This window comes from Apus apus, chromosome 26, assembly GCF_020740795.1.
Source record: "Apus apus isolate bApuApu2 chromosome 26, bApuApu2.pri.cur, whole genome shotgun sequence".
Lineage (NCBI taxonomy): Eukaryota > Metazoa > Chordata > Aves > Apodiformes > Apodidae > Apus > Apus apus.
In genome coordinates, this window is record NC_067307.1 from 4532983 (window position 1) to 4555452 (window position 22470).

The 22470-nt window shown below is 44.2% G+C and overlaps 1 protein-coding gene across 3 annotated transcripts in view; it reads right to left on the reverse strand.

Moving 5' to 3' along the window:
- Positions 1 to 4436: 4436 nt before the first annotated feature.
- Positions 4437 to 22470, reverse strand: part of SLC23A2 (solute carrier family 23 member 2) — a 62305-nt gene continuing 44271 nt past the window's right edge. For all 3 annotated transcript variants that reach the window (XM_051640629.1, XM_051640630.1, XM_051640631.1), the window contains 8 exons: positions 19259 to 19379; positions 18265 to 18421; positions 16455 to 16602; positions 15786 to 15891; positions 12707 to 12836; positions 12445 to 12582; positions 10595 to 10690; positions 4437 to 9745 (listed from right to left, as the gene is read on the reverse strand). In XM_051640629.1, the coding sequence (XP_051496589.1) occupies positions 9513 to 9745; positions 10595 to 10690; positions 12445 to 12582; positions 12707 to 12836; positions 15786 to 15891; positions 16455 to 16602; positions 18265 to 18421; positions 19259 to 19379 (1129 nt within the window). In that variant the 3' untranslated portion in view covers positions 4437 to 9512. The remainder of the gene's footprint in view (positions 9746 to 10594; positions 10691 to 12444; positions 12583 to 12706; positions 12837 to 15785; positions 15892 to 16454; positions 16603 to 18264; positions 18422 to 19258; positions 19380 to 22470) is intronic.

Below are 22470 nucleotides of genomic sequence, written 5' to 3' on the forward strand. Positions count from 1 at the left end.
TTTAGCCCCAAAGAGAGGGGAAGCTTCTCCAGGATGGCCCAGTTCTTGGGGTGGATGTGACTGGAGCAAAGGGGAAACACAACAAAAAATAAAATAGAGAGGGTTTTGTTGTGGGCACCTGTGTGAGCACAAGGAGGAGCTTGGTTGCAGAACTGGGGTTAAACCCTGACTTTGCAACGTGCTGCTCCGTGGGTTGGGAAGGATGGAGCCTGGATGGAGGGACTGATTGATTTATTTACTAAATAAAAGGAATTGGGCTCAGGTCCTGTAACCTGGGAGGCTGGGACAGGCTGCCAGCTCCAGCTGTGAGCACACAAACCTGAGGTACCAAACCTACATGGAAGGAGACCAAAATTCCTGCCCCACCGTGGTCCCAGCTTGCTGGTGTGGATCCCCAGCATCCCGGTGTGGATCCCCAGCATTCCTCCTGGCTGCAAAAAATCTCCCAGGAAAAGGATGCTCTGGAAGCAGAGCCTGCATTTAGCTGCACAGGGATGTCAGGGCACCTGTTCACGGGTTAAATCAGCATTTCTGTACCAAATGCCAAAAGGGGAACGTGATTGATGCCTTGTAAACCATCAGCTTTGATGGATTTACTTCTGTTTCCACTCCCCTAGCTAAGTCTGGAGGTCAAGGACCTCAGTCAGACCCAAGCATGAGGGTCTGCTCCAAAATTCCCCAAAATTCAGACTGAGCAAGCAACACACCCCTTCTTTCACACCCTGACAGCTTCTCATTATTTCAGCTTGAAGACCCCTAATTGTCAGTAAACACCAAACAATATTACAGATATTTGCCTGGGAGCACCTGTTAGTTGTTACACAGCCTCCAGAATCCAGACAGGAAGAGATGTGGCTTTTAAAAACAGCCTTTACTCCAAGATGTGTTTCTTTGAACCACGGTCACTGTCCCTGTTTGAGGATGTTCCAGTCCTTCTGAAAACCCTCCAGGATTGAGCTTCTTCCCTGAGGTAAAACCCTTCTCATTGGGTCAGTGCAGCTTGATTCTGAATTTGAATTCAGGCAAGAAACAAGGAGAAAACACAATTATTTCCAGAGCTCTGTCCCAGTAGCACAGAGGATTAATCAGGATTAAGATCAGGGATGTTTTCATCACAGATCCAAACCCAGCCCAGCTCAGGAATGATTAGAAATCCCTCACCCGGGTCAAACAGCTGCTCCTGTACAATCCAACCAAAGAAAAGTCTCCAAGACTCGTGTTGAGGTTTTAGAAAGCAGGAATTCTTTACTGCAGCCCTGGATGCCTGAGGAATGGCTCCCGAAGTCTTGCACGAATCCCCTCCCCAGCACTTGGCTTATCTAGCCCTACAAACCTACGTATTCAGAGCTGATATTTTGCCCCAGGCCTGCCCAAGAGACACCTAAAAACTTCTCCAGGAGAGGTTTGATGGTCTCTGGTGCCCCTTGGTGGCTGTTGGAGACATGATGTTCTAGCGACCTTCAAGCTGAATCCACAAACTTTGCTCCCCAATATGGACAGTGTTTAGTGAAGGGGCCAAGCTTCTCAGCTGGACACAACCACTTTTACCATTATCTCTGTCCCACGAACTGGGCAGACTGGGGCTGACTAAGTATCAGTGCTGGTTGGTACAATTCTGGGGCTTCATTCCTTTCCCAGGAACAAGATTTCCCAAAACACAGCTTCAGCCCAGTCATCTATCAACAATAACCTCTTCCCACATGAGAGATCCCTTCTAGTTAAGTTTCTACGAGGTGTAATCCTTAAATATCTTAATATTTCTATTAAATCCAGCAGAAACAGGTCCATAGATCTCACCACCAGCTTTGATACCAGCTCTACTCTCCCCCCCTCACTGCCCATTTAGGTGGCTTTTTTCCCCATTTTTCTTCCCATCCCTTTTTGGACTAGTCACCATGGGCCACACCAAGTTAAAAAAGGTACTTGGGTGTCTTAATTCCCCTTAAAAATAATAGCTCAGATACCTTGAAGGCTGAGGGATCCCTGTGTATCCTCAGCCAGGCATTTCCATGCAGCCACCACAGGTCACCAGCACTCCAGGAATTTCATCTTCGAGCTCCACATAAAACACACTAAATCATTAAATTGATCAAATAGTTCATTAAATGGTAGGGGAGGAGACAAGGGGCCAGTTGGCTTCTTTCTTTTTATCTGCTGGTGGTGGGACCAGGTGATTCTCAGCTAATTTCTCTGTACCTGGTCCAAAAGGAGTTGTAAGACATCCTGGAATGCCCCGTGGCCACTCTGGGCAAACAGCCCTGCCAAGAGGCTCCCAAAACTTCACTTTTTGGCTTCAGATTGGCCAAAGGCCAATTCCCAATCCTAAGGCTTTGCCCTAAACCAGGTTATTTCTCTGCTGGGAACTCTTGTTGCTCATACTTCTAAGTGGACAGAGTAACTCAGCCTCTGCTCAGCATACCAAGAGAACTTGAAGGTTGTTTTTTGGTTTTGTTTTTTAAATTTTAATTAAGGAATGAGTCATTTAAGTTTTCCTGCATGGACGCTGCTCACAAACACACCAGTGCTGAACCATGGAACTGCTTTTACAGGGAGTTTTGCTGCCCAAGAGGTTGGGAGCTGCCTCAACCCCAAGCAGGGACAGACTGCAAAGCAGGGGCATGGACTCTAATTAGTGTCTCTTCCAAAGAAATGAAAGTTGAACATGTCTTTGTGGTATCAGTGGTGGGCTGACAGCTGGTGGGCTGGGGTTGTATTTTTGGGTGGCTGTGGGAAAACAGAACTTGGGTTGTGCTTTAACTTCCATGGCAGAGCAGGACCATATGAGCAGTGCCAGAGGAGCAGTGCCCCATGACGAGCAGCAGTGCCAGATGATGAGCAGTGCCAGATGATGAGCAGCAGTGCCAGATGAGCAGTGCCCCATGATGAGCAGCAGTGCCAGATGATGAGCAGTGCCAGATGATGAGCAGTGCTCCACTGAGCATTAATCCTTGGACCTGACCAGGAGGCAAATTTATGTCCAGCAAGAAGGACAGACCCGACTCGCTGGCAGGAAGGGATCCATCCTGTCCTTGTCTGCTTATCTTCAAACCCAGGGGCCTGATGGCTCCATGGCCTGTGGAGAGCAGCAAAGGCTCCATGGTCAGAGGTCATGGGACAGAGGCTGGATCTCAGCCTGTGTGACTTCAGCTGGTGGTTTGCATGGGAAGTGAGCCCTGGGCCTAAACAAAGCTTGAACTTCCATACCAAGCAGGCACTGGGCATCTCCTCTACCTTCTTCCTAATTAATAAACATTATTATCCTGTTACCAACCAATACCCTAGTTATGACCTAAGTCCCACCTTGTCAACAGGGAATAAATGAATCCTTGAATCCTTTGGTCAAGGAGAGAAGAGCAACTCCCCTGGAACAGGTTGAGTGGCCTGATCCTCTCCCCCCCCGGCAGGGACACCTCCTTGGGTGAGATATCTCACCCTTGGTCAGGGGTGAAAGCTGCCCCAGGTGCATATGGACTTTGCAGTATCATTGCTGCAATATTAACACCTATTCATGGCACTAACTGTAACCAGTAGATTAATGAACAGCCACCTCAAACCTGTTCTATCTGTTGCCTTCATAAATCACATTTACATCCAACCCGTTTGCCACCTGGACAACCTATTCTCCCAGCAGTGAGTTCTCTCAGCAGTGTCCTCTCCTCATGTGAGGACAGTGGGACAGACAGACACTAAGTGGCCTTGCACATAAACCCACATAAATAGTCATAAAGTGTTGATGAACCCCTGGGAGGTCAGACTGCAGCCCAGCCCCCGAGTACACAGGGGTTGCTGGAGAGATGGGGGGGCTGAAATCCTGTGGCTTCAACAGGAGGGTCCCCTCCACCACCCATCCATATCACACACACAACTTTTTGCCTTCATGTGACAGTGGCATGAGGCCATGGAGATGATGGGAGGGCTGGAGCAGCTCTGCTCTGGAGCCAGGCTGGGAGAGTTGGGGTGTTCAGCCTGGAGAAGAGAAGGCTCCAGGGAGACCTTAGAGCAGCTTCCAGTGCCTGAAGGGGCTCCAGGAAAGCTGGGGAGGAGCTTGGGACATGGGCAGGGAGGGATGGGATGAGGGGGATGGATGAAAACTGGGAGAGGGAGCTGGAGGTTGGACATGAGGAGGGAATTCTTGGCTGTGAGGGTGGTGAGAGCCTGGCCCAGGTTGCCCAGGGAAGCTGTGGCTGCCCCATCCCTGGCAGTGTTGAAGGGCAGGTTGGATGGGGCTTGGAGCAGCCTGGGCTGGTGGGAGGTGTCCCTGCCCATGCAGGGGGTTGGATCTAGATGATCTTTGAGGTCCCTTCCAACCTTCACCACTCTTGATTCTGTGAGGCACTTGCTACAAAGAGATGCTTGTTCTTCACATCACCTGGATTCCCAAACTATCTCCATCTCCCTCAATGGAGAAAAGCAAGTGTAACACCAAACTGCCAAGGTGCATCTATGCCCGCGTTTATTTATACTGAACAGCTTTAAAAATACAGAATAAAATAGCTTTATCTACTATTATTCACAACATCTGGTCCAAATATTACATTTTTAAATATTTAATTGTTGAATGAAGCATTGTTAGAAAAAAAAAAATAATATGAAATTAAAAAAACCTCCATAAAAGAATTACACATCTCAGAACAAAAATAAAACCTAAAACAAACAAACAAAAAAACCAAACCAAAAAACCTTTTGCTGTTGAACAAAAGAAGTTTTACAGCCCAAGTCAGTCGCAAAAAGTCATGGGAAAAAAACCAAACCTATTTATCCCCACTGCCTAAGAACAGTCAATAGTTTGTTACGCCAAAGATTGTTATAAAACAGAGAAAAGTACAAGAATTTGGACTGGCAGCAAGATGGTTTACCTGGAAAAAGACATAGGAAATGCCAGCAAGAACACAAGGCAACTCTAAACATCTCTCTGGTATCAAGATGTAGGGATGATAATGCACAGTCACAGGCAAAGTGGAACTAGACAGGACTATTTTGGATGGCTCTGAAGATGGATCCCCACCACTTCCAAGCAGCCCAGCATGGAGCTGGATACACCCATGGGCAGAAGCAAAACACTGGCAAGGTCGTGGCCTCCTCCCGTGATGACCCATCGCAGCTACGGAGACGTGAGAGCACAGAGGACCTGGCATCCCGTGGCCACAAAAGGCCACCAGCCTCCAGAAAGACTAAAGGAACATGAACCCAGTGGGACATTTCCTGCAAAAAAAAAAGACTGATCCACCCATCCCCCAAAAAAAAACGAAAAAAAAGTCGCTTTTGGTTCAAGAAGGCCACGACAAAGAAACACTGTCGGTTGTGCTGGTCTGTCACACCTGCATTTTCTACATCAATACACACGATGCGAAGCACAGGTTGGTTTAGATGATGGGTGAGCACCCAGTGGCTCACCCAACCATGAGAAGCTGGCTGTTTGAAACCATGTGTGCCTGGAGTGCTGTTTGTACCACAAATGATGCCATTTTCCATGTTTTGGGTGTTTTTTTTGAATCAAGGATGCCATGAAGTGACCAGCTGCACTCCCTGGAGTGGTATAAAGGGTACTGAGGATTTCACTTTGCAAGCTCCAGTTCTGCATCTGGGGGGTCCCAAGATCTCAGTAGGGAGATGGAGGATAAAGAAACCCTTTAGTTTTTTGGTAGGAACATAAAGATGGGTAAATAAAGTATACACAACTACTATAGATTCGTCAATGAAGAAATTCTACCATCACATGACATTGTCATGACAACCATACCACTCCCTCCCAGGAAAACGGGGATCATCATCCTGAGTGGAAATGTTATTTTTTTAATCTATGGAAATAAAATACTGCAAATATTCATGTACAAACCAAGTTGCCATATTTAAAGTCAGTATTAAAAGGCATAAAGCAAATTCTGGGTTTAAAGTTTAAACTTTCTGAGTGAGGCACCTGATTTGAGTTCCTCACAACACACTCTAATATGACAACATCAATCAGTCTTAGCTGTTAGCTATGAAGCCTAAATTTCTGTAGGTATAATTTGCAAATAATTGCTTTAGAAAACGTGTTTCAACATGTTAGCAAGAATTCTTAATTTAACCTAAAAAAAAATAATAATACAATAGAATATCAGTTACAAAAATCCCAAGTTATTTTGCTTTGCACACACTGATACCACCTGCGATATGACAAAATGATATTTCTAACCATGAATATTTTGCCCTTCTGTCTTCAAACTTGGGTTGAAACATCTCATTGCCTCTTAACCCACTCCTCGGGTGTTGTCTTTCCAGTGTGGTTTTGTTGAGTTGAGCTGATTGAAAAAGGCAATAACGAGAGACAGGAAAAATACAGTCTTGCATTTACAGTCACGTTTCGATCTCCAGCCACCCTTACGCATCAAAGTCTGGATGTAGCCACAACCATTTCAATCCTTTTCAAAAGGACATGTTAATCCTCTGCACATACAGCAGCTCCCTGGACTTCCCCAGCCAAGGCCTTTCCTAACAACTACTAAAACTCCCTTGTGGAAAAGCAGAGGTGGGAGAAGGATTTCAGGTCCACCCACCGCCCTGGCACAAAACAGGGGGAAAGACAGACTGGTTTCCATCCAAAAAAGCAATACACCTTCTTTGACTGGCAGCCCAGGGATGGTTTCAGGTGCTTGGGAGAGAGAAAAGGGAGCTTCTCTTTCCAAGGAACCATACCCCAGCTCCATGCCTGGCTCACCTCCTGGTGCTGGGCAGCTGCACACCCTGGATGTCCACGGCACTGCCAATGGCTCCCTCACAGCCCTGTGCTGGAGCCCCAGCAGATCTTTGCAAACCTGAGGCTCATCCTTAACCATTCACGTTCGTAAGGAGGATGGAGAGAGTTGTCACAAATACAAGTTTGGTTACAAAAATAACTGCTGACTACAACTACTTGTTTTAGTGTCACCAAGTGGCTAGAAAAGCAGACACGCTGGCTAAACGCTACTGTACTTCTCTCAGCCAGTCAACAGAATTGGCACAGCAGGACCCAAAGCCATGAAAAGAATTAAATCCAACAGTTGAACAGAGTCATCAGACTTCACCTTTTTGGATAGTCTCTCCTACGCTGCAAGAAAGGGGTGGTGCTCTGCTCTGGGGAGAAGCAAAAATGATCCTTGGAGTCGCTGCCTTGTAACTCAAGTGTCACAAATCATCTCAGCAGTTCTCCAGTGAAGGCACCACAGAGAACGGCCTTGCTCCTCAGCCAAAGGGGAGAGGAGACAAATGCTGTTCATCATCACCTCATCTCTTGACTGTGCAAGCACTGAAGTTATCAAAATATTTGGGGGGAAAGGTTGGAAAAGCCTGGGGTCAAGGTGTCACTGCTGCATTCCGTGCCCAGTGGCACCACTGGGCCTGATGTTTCAACATCTCTGAGGTGGCACTGGTTAAATAAAATACTTTTGCCTCCCTTTCTCAACAGTTACAAGAAACCAACTTTGGCATTTTACATCATTACAGCCACCATACATAGGTAGATTTTTACTTTTTTTTTTTATATATATCTGTTTTTAACTCCCCAAGTCCCCCTCACATCTTTGGTTGCACATCAAGTTGGGAAATGGAGAAGCTTCGTGCCACTGATTAGAGTTCTCTGCACTCAAAACCAGCTGCAAGTGGATGTGGACATCTCGCTACCACTTCACTACCTGAAGAGGAAAAAAAATCTAAAAAGGATAAAAATTACTTTGTTTCACAGGCAAACTAACCTTGTCTACTACACAGTAACTCTTCCCACCAGCTTTCGAGATAGTCCAACCGACACCAAGACTGCAAACTACTGAAAGTTCCCTGAAGCAGGAACAAACATCATGCTTTGTTATGGAAAAAGCAGTATAAAATAGTTTCTGGGAACAGCCATGGCATGCTGAGAACGTGACCAAAGGAATCATTCCAACTCTACACTACTCAGTACTGATCCGTTAAGCTCTTTCCATGCCCTCCCCACCCCAACCCTTCCATGCTTCAATAACCAAGAACAAATTCCCCCTGGAAGTTGACTCAGAAAACAAGAGTTCCTGCACTCCCACCCAGTAGTCAAACTTGGATAAATATACTAGTGAACGACAGGATCCACCATTAGGCTTTTTCCAGGAATACAGAATGCAAGCACCGTAGAGCATACTGGCCTTGAAATGACACTACATTTCCCTGATGATCTCCACAGCTTGAAAGATGCTTTTGGGGCCACACTGAAGTCTAAAACTAACTTGCAATAGTAAGAACATTAAACATGAATAAAAGTTTTAATTATGAATGCATGATGAGCTTATGAACACCCACGTAACATCAGAGCTGAGACAATTCCCGGAAGAAAAAAAAAAAAGATCGACCTGAAAGGTGCCCTGATTGGAACCAACATCCATTAAACCACCCAGTGGATGAGGACATCAAACATGGTGTCTCTGCTGCTCAAACCTGCCTCCCCAGCAGGAAGAAGCTTTTGAAGAAGCCCCTCCAAGAGAGGAGGAAAAAGAAGCAACGCAACGGAAGCCGCTCGGAAGCAGCCTCCGCCCTGGATATCCCACCAAGAAAATCCTGCCCAGATCCAAAGCAGGGAATGCTGGCAGCACCTGGCATGGATACAGATGTTAACTGTTTAGAATTGCTCAACAAATCAGCATTTTTGTTAAAAAAATATCTTGCTGGATACACACACTGCACTGTAAAAACTGGTCCCATCTACAAGTTACAAGTTTCCCGCCTTCCCGAAATCAAGCCAGGTGTGAATCCTTCTAAAGACAACCTGGGCACCAGGAAATGAGGTGGCCACAAAAGCAAACCTTTAAAAACACGAGCTGACATGAAATGAGTGGTTCCTTCTGCAGCACTGAGCTACCAGAGGTCCATCACAGTTTTTGTCAGCACCCTTATTACAGAAACTTTGTGTCTGAACCCTGGACTGAGCTATTGGTAATTTAAAAAAAAAAAAAAACCCACACTAATTATTTGCCAGGATCAAGCAAACCTGATTTCCAGGGGCCCGAAAATATGGAATGAGCAAATCAGGGAGTAGAAAACAATACACAGGAGATCTGAGACAATTAAAAATACATTTTTTGAGGGGTTTTTCCCTCCCCTCCTTCTCACAGGACTCAAATTTTCAGGTGTGACCAGCAACGAACATGTCAAAAACTCCAGCATCAACGACTTCAATAAAAACACCTTAAAAAAAACCCAACATTTTTCAGCAGCACCTACATCCTTCCAGACCCTAGGCCCCATTTAAAAGAACCAGCCTTGGATGTGCAGCTATCTAGAGAGCCTCTGTAACCCCCCCCCAGAGGAAGATGTGCAAGTTTGACCCAGAGACACCAGATCTGGCTCCCACCACCTACAAACAGAAAAGCTTTTTTCTTTTTTTTTTTTTTTCTTTTTTCAAAATCTGTCTCAGCTCTGGTTCCAGAATTTAAATGCAGATATACAAAACATATATTTTAATGCTTCTTAAATCAGCAAGAAACTGCAAATACATCTTTTACTACAACTAGAGAATATAATTTCACCTAAGGCTATACTGTAGCTTCTGAGTCTTCATCTGAACTCCTGCAGTTACTGCTTTTCCTGAAGCCTTTCCACGTGTAGCCCACAAAGGTGGGGCTGATGGGCAGGAAGCTGAAGCACCTGTATTTTTTAATAATGTTCATGCCAAAAGGCAAATCATACGTTTCCATGCCATCCAGTGACTTGCTTCCTTTACCAACCCCTTTCTTCCACTTCTGTATTCCCCTTTCTTCAGGGCTTCCTAGAAGTCAAAGTTTAAAAAAAGGAAATTAAAACAACATATTAGTATCTTTATTAGATCTTTTCAGTGGGCTGAAGGGGCTCCAGGAAAGCTGGGGAGGGACTTGGGACAAGGGCAGGGAGGGATGGGATGAGGGGGATGGATGAAAACTGGGAGAGGGAGATGGAGGTTGGACATGAGGAGGGAATTCTTGGCTGTGAGGGTGGTGAGAGCCTGGCCCAGGTTGCCCAGGGAAGCTGTGGCTGCCCCATCCCTGGCAGTGTTGAAGGGCAGGTTGGATGGGGCTTGGAGCAGCCTGGGCTGGTGGGAGGTGTCCCTGCCCATGCAGGAAGGTTGATTTTTAAGGTCCCTTCCAATTCAAACCATTCTATGATTTATGTTAAAACACACATATAGTATTGGCCAAGAGAAGAAAGAAAACCCAAGTTTCAGACACCAGGTTCAGCAAAGCTCTGGAAAGATCTTCTGGATTTCTCAAAGAGGAAAAAAAAATGTTTATTGGATATGACTATTATCTCTTTCTTTTCTAACTGAAGTCAAGGCAAATTTTGGCTCTCACATGAATGGCAGCAGGTTTGGAGCTTGAAATATTTCCACTCTGTTTTCTGAAGAAGACTATTCTGGTTTGATTTTATCACCTATTTCATATGTTTGATATGAAGATATGGAGACCTTAAACTGAGAGAGATTCAAGTGTTCCTCAAGGAAACTTGAGGCATGTAGGTGTTACAGGGGTCAACCAGAAGAGCAGTAATCTCTTCCTCATCTCCTGCCTCCATGAAATGCTGGGCTGGTTCATTCAGAAGGGCAATTAGTGTTTCAGATCAAATGAGAACTCCCCATGCTGACCTGGAATGGTGTTATCCAAGATAAAGGCCACGCAGCCCCCGACAAACATGGCTGTAGTGAGAAGGACGTTCAGCACCTGGTCAATGCCTGCTATGCCTGGAAGAACAGGAAAAACACAGTTGGGATTTGAATATTTATCAGACAGACACTGCTACAGTCCACACAACTTAATGATTTAAATGCAGGTCACCTGTGAAAACCTGCTCCTGAGGAATCTGCTCAAACCAGACTCTTAAAATCACGTGGGAATAGACACAGAAGGACTTCCAACTAATGCAGTCCACCATGGGGACTCCTTCTTTCCCAAAACATAATGCCCTGACCTCTCAGCTGCTTATAAACACGTCATGAAATGCCACTTCAGTTCCTACTGCAGCCACAGCTGCTTAATTTAAACAGAAAACTACAAAGTGGAAAAGGAGACATGTTTGTAACATAAAATCAGATGGACTGAAATAATTCCCTTTATAAACCTTTACTTTGTAAAAGGGCAGGACTTCATAGCCCCAAGTAATGAAAGAACATTGTATTAATGTGTCATCACCCAGCTCTGCTTGAATGATCTCCTCTTCTGAACAACTCAAACTAGGTTAGATATCCTCTGAAATCTGGTTCTGAAGTGGTAACTATGAAAAGTTACTCTTTCTTTTTAAAAATAAACCAAAGCAAAACCCAGTAAGTGAAGAATTCAAGTAGAGTCTTCCTGTCATGACATACACTGCCATGACCAATACTGAGAAGACAGTATTAAAAGAGAAAACCTTCTCCAGGAATTCACCAAAACTGTCATTTGGCTAAAGCTGGGAGAGTTGGGGTGTTCAGCCTGGAGAAGAGAAGGCTCCAGGGAGACCTTAGAGCAGCTTCCAGTGCCTGAAGAGGCTCCAGGAAAGCTGGGGAGGGACTTTTCACCAGAGAGGGCAGGGATAGGACAAGGGGTAATGGTTTTAAACTGAAGAAGGGGAGATTTAGGTTAGACATCAGGAAGAAATGCTTCATCCATGAGGTTAGTAAGGTGCTGGAACAGGTTTCCCAAGGAAGCTGTGGCTGCCCCATCCCTGGATGTCTCAAGGCCATGTTGGATAAGGCTTGTGCAGCCTGGTCTGGTGTGAGGTGTCCCTGCTCATAGCAGGGACGTTGGAACCTGACGATCTTTAAGGTCCCTTTCAACCTTCACCATTCTATGCTTCTATGACTCTATGAGTTCATTACAATTCAGATTCAGAACACAAATCTGCAGTGACAAAAAATTCCAACCTTCCCTCCCCCCAACAAATTCCTAGCTTTCAAGCTCTACCTTGGTACTTCCCCTTCTCTTTTAACATCATGTGCAATGCAGATTCACCCTTCTAGTCTTTCCTCCAGTCCACGTGGCAATCACCTCCTTCCATTGCTCTACAATCATAGTCAGAGAAAGCAGAGATGTATCCCACTGAAACATGCAAATCAGGTCTCACCATCTCAGCTCTCCCCTGAACACACCTGCCTTCTGCTTTCATTGTCTTCATAATGCTTTGTTTTTTTCCTCCCATCCTCTACATTAGAATCATAGAATCATGGAATGGTGTGGGTTGGAAGGGACCTTCAAGATCATCCAGTTCCAGCCCCCTGCATGGGCAGGGACACCTCCCACCAGACCAGGTTGCTCCAAGCCCCATCCAACCTGCCCTTGAAGACCTCCAGGGAGGGGGCATCCAAAACCTCCCTGGGCAACCTGTTTCAGCACCTCACTAGCCGTACAGGAAAGAACTTTTTCCTAATAGTCCAACCTGAATTACTTTGCACTTATACACACTTTGCATGTGAGAACAAGGTAGAAAGTGTGCTCCATGGAAATGAGCAGAACCACCTACCTGTGACCAGTGGATTCTGTTTGAGATAGCTTGGGAGGACAAGTCCAAAGAAAATGGAAAATCCAAGTACAAACAGGTTCCTTGAAGAATTCAGATCTATGAACTGGAGGTTAGACAGACCCACAGCTGTAATCATCCCTGAAGAAAAACAAAACAAGCCTCAGCTTTTGTATTGTCTACAGGAAATAGGTAGCAACACATGTAAACACAGGTGTAGAGAGAGAAGAGGGAGCCACAGGGAAGAGCAAAACCCATACGTTACCAAAGAGGGTGCAGAAGAGGGCACCAAGCACGGGGTCTGGCAGAGAGGCAAAGAGAGCACTGAACTTGCCCACCATCCCCAGCAGGAGCATGAAGGCTGCCCCATACTGAATGACCCTGCGACTTCCAACCTGCAGTGGAACAAAAAAAAAAAGGAAAGGACACTGCAAAAAGTCTGGACTCAGTCCAGCTCCACACCTTGCCTTTTATTTTATGATTATGGGTTCTTTTGCATTTAAAACTTGTTTTTCCAGCTTCTGTATTTTTGGGTGGTGTTACAACAGGCTGCAGAAGCAGTGCCTTGGAGGGCTCAGCTGTCACATGGCTGCACTCCAGTTCTAACTGCACTTGATTTTGGTTTTGTTAACCTTAAGTCACCTTTAAAAGCACCTGTAACTGCTCTAGGCTCCATCATGAGATGTGGGGTCCCATAAAGGTCCCATCTCCAATAAGGAAAACAAACAGGCATTAACAAGGAGGGCTGGGAAACAGACCAATTGCAAGGCAAACAGAAAAAAAAAGTAAATCCATGTGTTTCTGCCCTTTTACACAAGAATATATCTATTAGTCACCTACCAAGCAGTTCACCTGAAGAGGTGCAAGCTGTTTTTTTGGTGAGACCCTGGCCCAGGTTGCCCAGGGAAGCTGTGGCTGCGCATCCCTGGCAGTGTTGAAGGGCAGGTTGGATGGGGCTTGGAGCAGCCTGGGCTGGTGGGAGGTGTCCCTGCCCATGCAGGGGGTTGGAACTGGATGATCTTTAAGGTCCCTTCCAACCCAAACCATTCCATGATCTTATGATTCTTTCTAGACAGAGATTATCAACTTATTTTATAACATCCCTCTGAGATCAGAATTGAAGTCATTTGACATGCAAATCATGGCTGTGCTAACACCAAAACCAAACACCTGCCCTTCCTTCCTATTTCTATTTTAAGCATTCAAACTTTGTGGCAGTCATTGATAAACCTGAATAATTGATAATTTAGTGTTATCATTCTGATAATAGTTGATAATAGTGTTACACTTGCATAAGAGATGCATCAGGGACAATAAAAATCCTTTTAAGCAAGGCTTCTAGCAAAGCCCTTTGTAGGTCTCCTGTTACAGAGTATTAAAGCTTTAAACAGAAGCAGTTATTAATTTACAAATCACACGTGACTGAGCTAAATGAAATGAGGAGAAAAGATGCAGTAGGGGACACGTTTAGGGTGAAAACCCTTCTTTCCCCCATTTTCTTCACTGCTTCAATGGCAGGTGAGGTGTGTTCACCTACAGCTGGACCAGTAAATCAGGGTGTTCACAAGAAAAGAAACAGAATGTAGCCTGCACCTTTCTGTACATTTTATAAAGATATTCATTTCTTTAGGACCATCCATCTCTTGCTCTAAAATTACCTTCCTGCATGAAATAGGCAGATTCTTTTAAAAATCTGCACAAGAGGGACATTTATTTATGCAAAGGCAAATAAATTAAGCGCTCCTTTTGAAAGCTACTGACAGAATCCTATCAGCATTTAGCTCCAACTACGTATTTATTCCCAGGCACTCATTTACATGTTTTATATGATTATTTTGGAGAGGATGATATGGTACTGGTACCTTCCTGGAGTATCAATTTCATCATTAACATCAGGGCAGAAGCTGCTTGTATTTTTGCCCCAAGTAATCAGATGGATTTGATTCTCCTCCCATTCAATAAATCTCACTTCCAGAGCAGCTCAAAGACTTTTCAGTATTAGCATCTAGTTGAAGCTTTACATTTAAATTCTAAGCATAACCACAGGCTGATTTCAAGGGAAGTAAAGGCCTCTTCAAATCTTGCACTTGTATAACAGGGTCACCAGGACTATGTAAATCACAAGCCCTACTGATTTCCCTTCCCAAATAAAGAGCAGAGTATCTATGTGCCAAAAATCTATTTTCATTTAAATTGAAGTTGAAAAACTAATAGGTTTTTAGGGAGGATTATGCAGACAGGAAAACAAGGGAAAATACTGGAGAGCAGCCATCCAGCTGTGCCATTCTGGATGAGGGGAATTCACTCTTCCATGACATGCTCTGAACAGACCTGACTGGAGTTAACTCTGCTCTAACAGCTGCCAGTTCAACATTTTCCCTGTTCCCAAGCAAAATATACACCCATTTCTGTGGACTGCTAATACAAAAGTGCTGTTAATTCATATCAGCTCTTGTGAAGTAACAACAAAATGGCAGCAGAACAGAATAAAGCCTTCTTTAAGGATTTTTCACCCCAAAATTTCTCCTAGGAAATTTCCATCAGCAACTGAATGAAGACTTATCCGGACAGCAGGTGGTGCTGTTAGGCTTGATATTCCAGCCTAAAACTAAACAGAATCATCCTTTGTGCAGAAATAAAAAAATGGCTGAAGAGAAATTCATCATCTCTATTGGATTAAGTCTAAGGGATAAGTTATTTCAAGAGGAGAGCACACAATCTTGCATGCATGAAGGAGATTTATAGCTTCCAAGCAAAACACACCACAAGATGTACTTACTTATAACATAAATTACTCTCCCCAACATTGCTGATATTTCTTAACAAGGTTAAATTAACAATGCCAAGCAAATCTAGCTGCAGGCCAAGGTCCCCCAGCTCATCAAGGCACTCCAGCTCAGTATGTGAACACAGAAATTTCTCAAGTGCTTCTATATTTTGCTGAGTAACACCCTCAAAAACATGTAATCCCCTCAGCAAGCTCAATGCCTTAAAAACCTATCATGATGGAAACAAGTATTTAGGGTACATTTCATGAAGTTACTTTGACTGCAGCTCCTGTTCTAGCTTATTCAGCATCAGCTGTGTTAGGTAGATTTTCCAATTCCTTTTTATTGTGAATAAGATTTTTGGGGTCCTTATCTAGAATACATTTCCATTAGACAATGGCTGGTAAAGCAAAGTGAGGTAAATTCAGAATGCTGTGTAAAGTCTGTGTGCAGAAAGCACTAAGTAGCATGGTTTCTTGGAAGAGGACCATGGTGTGAAACATGGCAATGGTATAAGGCATCCACCAGAAGAGATAAAATACACAAGTCATTGAGTAATCAGGGTCCAGCACCTACCTTTGTGATGCCCAAGACACCAATGTTGGGGCTGGAAGAAGTAGATCCATTCCCTGTCCCAAATACTCCATCCAGAACACAGGAAAGACCCTCAATAAAAATCCCTCTGTAAATCACCAACAGAGAAAGAGTCAAACTTGTATCAGCACAGGACTCACTTTGGATGGTGCTTTAAGACTGCAGCCTGAATTACTACCTGCTAGGTTATCTGTCCCACAGGAATTATTACAATCATTACAATCCAAGCTCCCAACACACCTGGAAAGCCAACCTGAGTTCTGTTTTCTATGTCTTAGATACCCACATTCAACTGAGGAAATTACAGAATAATTCAAGTTCATCTCAGAGCTGGTTTTTATTTCTAAAATGCCACTTCAGGTGAGTTTCACAAATTACCCTGTTCAGAGTTCTGTCCCTATGGAAACTGTGTGATTAACTTCCATGGTCTCCAGCAGGAACAGGACTAGGTTCTCAATGTTACACTTGCAACAAAATAATGTACCATGACAGTTGCATCTAGTATTTCAGATTCTTGGCTCTCGTGTTGGACTAAATTGTAACATTTAAACTGAATACACATTCCTGCCTTATCCCAAAGAGGAAAAACACAAAAAAGGGGGGGGAAAAAGTAGCTTAAGACACTGAAATACATTTCTTTTTTTGACATACCTGTTTATGGCATGAATTGGTGGAGAAGGAGCACAAGACAACCTGGCACAGGCATAGTAGTCTCCTATTGACTCGATGATGCTAGCAACCACTGCACTCAGCATTCCTATCACTCCAGCAGCTGAAATTGTTGGCAGTCCCCACTGAACTGTGAAGGGAAGAACACTGAAATCTCTCGTGCCACAGCAAACAATTTAGGTATCAAAAACATACCCCAATTTATTCATCTTGAGTGGAATCAGCAAACTCCCTTCCCAGTAACACAGTCTGGGAAGTTGAAGTAGATGACAGGAGTGGAGGAAAAACACCTCAGCAGCTGCTTTGATCATGCTTGGGAAAAACCCCAACCCCCCCTAAACCCCCCCCCAAAAAATTCCTCCTGTTCAGAAGGAAGGAATTTGAACTACTGCTTGTGGAAAAAACCCACAATTCTGATCAGTGAGGCGAATGCCACTTAATTATTATTGCTCCAAAAACTCAGTCCCTCAGTTACAAGTTTAGTCTGCTGAAGGGATGGCCAACAACCAGCTATGATCACTGCACAAACTCCTGCCAATTACCAGTTTCTGGAGAATAGAAAATAAGATTAATTTAAGCCTGTAGAAAAGCTTGGCAGGTTTTCCCCAGCAATTGCCTCAGTGCTTTTATCTCTTTGAAATAGATGAGCCTCCCGCAACAAAAGGAACTTGAAGTCACACAAATGTGAATGAACAAGTCTTCACAAATAAGAAAGGTCTAATCAGGGTGGAGAAGTTTTCCTCCTCTTCTTACCCAAAAGCTTCTATTTTGCATCTTGCAAGTACTGCTTTAGAAGTGGTTTCTTTTAAGAACTCATCAGAACCCAATGGTATGGAAAACCACAACGAAGCTGCCTCATTAAGACAGTGGTATTACCAACCATTGCTATTATTCTGCTCTGCTAGAATATTATTCTATTATTACCTCATTAATTTCTGAGCAGCACCAGGGTGAACTGGTTGTGCAACTCTCCCTCATGCCATCAGAAACAGCCCTTAACAGCTTTAACCTGAGAGATGGCCAGCAAAAGGATACAAACACCCAAGATGTTGTGTAAAACATTTTGTGTACTCTTGGGAATACTTTTTTTGTCCCTTGGGAAGCACTAACTGGGATCCTCTAACATGCCCATCAGCCCAATTCCAACACTGCTTCTGGAAATCAGGACATTTTTGTGTAGTTTCTGAGTTGTGCTAAGTCAAGAACAGCTGTGTTTAGGGCAGGGAAGTGAATTAAGCTGGAAAAACCTCCCCACACTACTGGTTCCTTAGACAATGAGAATCAATTACTTCAATAGCCCCACAGGAGCTGTAATAATCCATCCCTGTTATTGTACAACATCAACAGCAGCTGATCACAGTATCAACAAGTATAGATTCAATCATTCCCTGAAAATCCAAGTTATATGCCCAGCCTCACTATGTGACTGTGGATGCTCCGGTCAAGAGTGACCAAGAAAAACTCATGTCCTGGTTTGAGCCATGATGAAGCCAATTTTCTCTTGACTGATTTTCCCTTCAGTGAACTCTCTTTTAAGCAGCACGCTGCAAGTGCCTTCCACAAAATCAACTTTCAGAAACTCTGTCTGTCTTGGGTGAGACCTTAAGGCATCAAACTCAAGAGGAAAGGAAAAACCATCATCTCCACCTACGATGTCTTTAGATCAGTGCATGACGAAGTGCATCTGAACACAGTACTGAGAGAAAAAATACCAAGGCTTCTGACAACAACAGAAGTGATACTTCCAGGCATATTATTAGAAAAAGCAGCCCTCAAAACCTGCCATACTTACAAGGGTAAGGAACTTTGAACCAGGGAGCTACCAAGAGCACCCCTCGCCGTGCGTCGGTGCGCGCGTAGAAGCCGTACTTGGAACTGTCCGGGGGAAAGACATCGGTCACCGTGAAGATGAAGCAGAGCAACCAGGACACCAAAATAGCCAAAATAATCTGTGGAAGAGAAGGAAAACAGCTGTCTATCAAAAAAAGCCAGGCTATCATTGGCAATATTCACCAAGAGCAAAGTTCCTGCACAGAGTAACTATTACACGTGTATCTGAGTGTGATCTTAAGTGACATAAAGGCAGGTTGGATGGGGCTTGGAGCAACCTGGGCTGGTGGGAGGTGTCCCTGCCCATCCAGGGGGTTGGGACTGAATGATCTTTAAGGTCCTTTCCAACCCAAACCATTCTATATAATTCTATGATATTTTAAGACTGAACAAGGAGTAAATCCTGCACTGGATCCATCCAGTGTTTCCCCCCGGCTCCTAACAGAGCTTGAGAACTAGACCAAGTCTCTTCTCTCCCCTAACAAATGGGAAAGTCTCCAAATGGGGACTTAAAACTAGTGAATTAGTCTCAACTTTACCAGGGGAATATAAAGAAACCTTTCACAGGGGGGAGTGGAGTATTGCTTTCTTAAAATTCCAAGATTATGATCTCACCACCCCTTTTTGGAGGGCTCAGTTTAGGCCTTCACTACCTGCACAAACGTACCTTCTTCTCTATCCCCTTCCCTCCCCATCCCAATCTTCATCACTCCAATGACTCTTCATCAGAGACCAACACCAGAATAGGATCTGACAAGACTACAGTCTGAAACCATTTCCTGTGGCAAAAGAGCCATTTGAAGTTTCTAGTAAGCCTATTTAAGCTTTTATGTCACCTTTGTGATCTACTGTATTATTACAAAACATCAAAACCAAGGAAAAATGAATACCCCAAACACAAATTAGGGTTGGGTTGGGGTTTTTTTGCCAACTGAAGAACAGGTTCAACTACTTACAGGGAACATTTTGAAAAGCTGCAGTCTGTATGCTGTCCATCCTTTCTTGGATTTGTAAATGGGTAAGGGAAATTTGACATTTCTGGCATACTGGGAAAACAATAATACTAGGAAAATAGTCCTGAGAAAAAAGGAGAAGGGGGGTGGGATGAGAGAGACATGTCATTAGCACCATTAGGTTAAAAGTCCTTCCCAGCACAAACCTGTTCAGGCTCTTCAGACACAAAATATAAAAGTACACTTTAAATTTAGCCCAAGACAAAGCCTCATATGAGAATACCTTTAAAATAAATTATTATTCCAGGAAAGCCAAAACATCATAATTTATATTCTGAAGTGCTGCAGCAATAGCCAGCAGCAAGGAGGGAAAATGAAACCAGGAAAATGAATCAGACTGGAGAAAGATCTTCAGAGCTAAGCAGCCCCTCAGCAAAGAGCTACGCTGCGCCACTCGCTTCTCATCACGTCCAGCTCTCCCTGTGTGCCCAGCTCTGCTCTGCACCTGAAGCACAAAGCTTGTTTCCAGCAAATGGGAAGCAACAGGAACCCTGGAGGCCAGGACACTGACATTTTTATATTTTTAAAATTTGCATTAAGCTCCCAAGCTCTTGAAAACTGTCACGCGAAATTCTTTCTTCAATTCTTAAGAATCTAATTTTTTGTGCGTGTACATCTTTCACTAAACAACTATAAATCAAACAGAAAAGAGCCCCAAAAACCAAGATTTCATTCCATTTCAGTTCATCAGTAGCCCAGCTTATTACAGCTTTTAGATGCCTCATTAATTAAGCATTAATGCATTTTCACCCCTCCTCAGAACTGCCGAGCTCCTCACCACGTTAAAACTGAACTGAACTCTACAGCTCCATGAAGAATCCACTGCCACGAAAAACAAGAAGCCAGGGCAGGTTGCTTAATTCTGAGAGAACCAAAACCAGTCTGGCTATAAAAAGGCTGCACAAAGAGTCAAGCTGTCTGAAGAAGCAAAGCTTTTCTGAAATCTGAGATGATGTTTTTATCAGCTGACTTCAAAAAAAGGGCGGATTTTAAGCTTCCCTCCCTTTTCTGCCCAAGATCAGTTTCAGTCTGGAAGAAACAACAGAGCTTTATTCTCCCTCAATCTCCAGGAACAAAGAGCTCTGCACAAGAAGGGTGTCATTTATAGCCTTTACCCCCCACGAGAGTAGAGTGATAAAGGCACCTTTTCCCTGCACTCAGGAAACATTCTGGCATCTCTCCCAAAGCCCATTATGGGCTCCACTCCCTAACAGCAGCTATCCTGGCCATCCTGCCACACCAGCTCTGGGGACAGGTGGCTTTTCCTTTTCATTTCTCCTGGAGAAAGTCCAGAGGAGGCCATGAAGATGAGCCAAGGGCTGGAGCAGCTCTCCTATGAAGTCAGGCTGGGAGAGTTGGGGTGTTCAGCCTGGAGAAGAGAAGGCTCCAAGGAGACCTTAGAGCAGCTTCCAGTGCCTGAAGGGGCTCCAGGAAAGCTGGGGAGGGGCTTGGGACAAGGGCAGGGAGGGATGGGATGAGGGGGATGGATGAAAACTGGGAGTGGGAGACGGAGGTGGGACAGGAGGAGGAAGTTCTTGGCTGTGAGGGTGGGGAGAGCCTGGCCCAGGTTGCCCAGGGAAGCTGTGGCTGCCCCATCCCTGGCAGTGTTGAAGGGCAGGTTGGATGGGGCTTGGAGCAGCCTGGGCTGGTGGGAGGTGTCCCTGCCCATGCAGGGGGGTTGGAGCTAGATGGTCTTTGAGGTCCCTTCCAACCCAACCCATCCCATGATTTAGTACAGGGTTGTAAATGATGTATTAATATGCTACTATTCTAAATAATATTATATTGGTTACAAGGCAGGGGGTTTCACTGCCATTCCATAAAATTTTACCAAATATCTAAATGCCCAAAAGAACAGTTTTGTTCACCAGATAAACAGGCAAAGGCCAATTCAGGAACAATTTCCCTTTTTACAGATCATGATGCCAGGTGATTTATGGATTAAATTCTTTCAGCTTGGCACCCACAGAACAAGCATGGTCAGGAAACTTTTTGGGAAACTGAAAATCTTGTCAAACAGCATCTGCAGCTCATAGAAGATGAAACCAGCTCTTACACAGGCATTATTCTGATAGCAACCCAGGATTTCTGCCTCATCAGACGAGTCAAGACAACTTCAAGTGCCACATCTTGTAGAGCTCAAGTAACTTCTGAGTGGCTCTAGATGGCTCTGGAGTTATTTTCAACAACCTAGTGCACATTTTTGCATGGCAGAAGCCAGAAATACTTGTTGACTGGGTAATATTTAAATCCTGTTCCTAAATTGATTGGTTTTTTCCATCTGCAACATGTCAATTTTAATTACATATTTCCATGTCCAATTCACCCTAGGTCTGCTTGATTGATTTAATCTTAGTCCCAACTTGCATATAATTTGTTTTACAGGAAAACAAAACATTCCTTTGGGTCAGCTGCTCAACATAATAGAATTACAAAAATATTCATGATGCTAACATCTGAGATAAAAGAGAATGAAACAGCCCTTTTCATCATAAGCTGCACTTATGGAATACTTTACATGTTGGAAGTACTGTGCAAACAGATCAGTCAGATTAGAATCTGATCTCATCAAGTCATTCCTCCTGCTTCCAGAGCCAGCACAAAGCTGGTCACTATACACTGAATATAGGAACTGCTCTGGCCAATTTCCTTCTCCCTAAAATGTGGTTTCCAGCCTTACTTGGCTGCTTATCCACAGCACCTCACTGGAAGCTTCTGTATTCTCTTCACCTTATTTTTCTCAGCAATTCCCTTTCAAACCAACAATCTCAATTCCCTAATTTCCCTGGCATCTACAACTACAGAAGTCCACATATCATGCCCTGAAATTCACTCTAAAAGCCTTTCAGCTTCCTGAAGAGAAATCTGCCTCCTCATTCCTCATGGACTGAGGGCATTCCTGGAAATACATGTGCTCTCTCCTGTCATACATATTCCTCTTGTCTACAGGTAAGCAAACCAGCAGTAGTGACAAATGGACTACTGCTACCAATGGTATTTGCTGAGTAAAAGCATCTACAACAGAACCATAAAAGCATAAATATGTGTTCACTAATCTCTCTAGTGCTCTGCTAAGTCATCTTTGCCATGGCACTAAACTGGCTTCCAGACCAACTACTGGTGTATAAAAACTTCCCTTCTCCACACCTCACTTT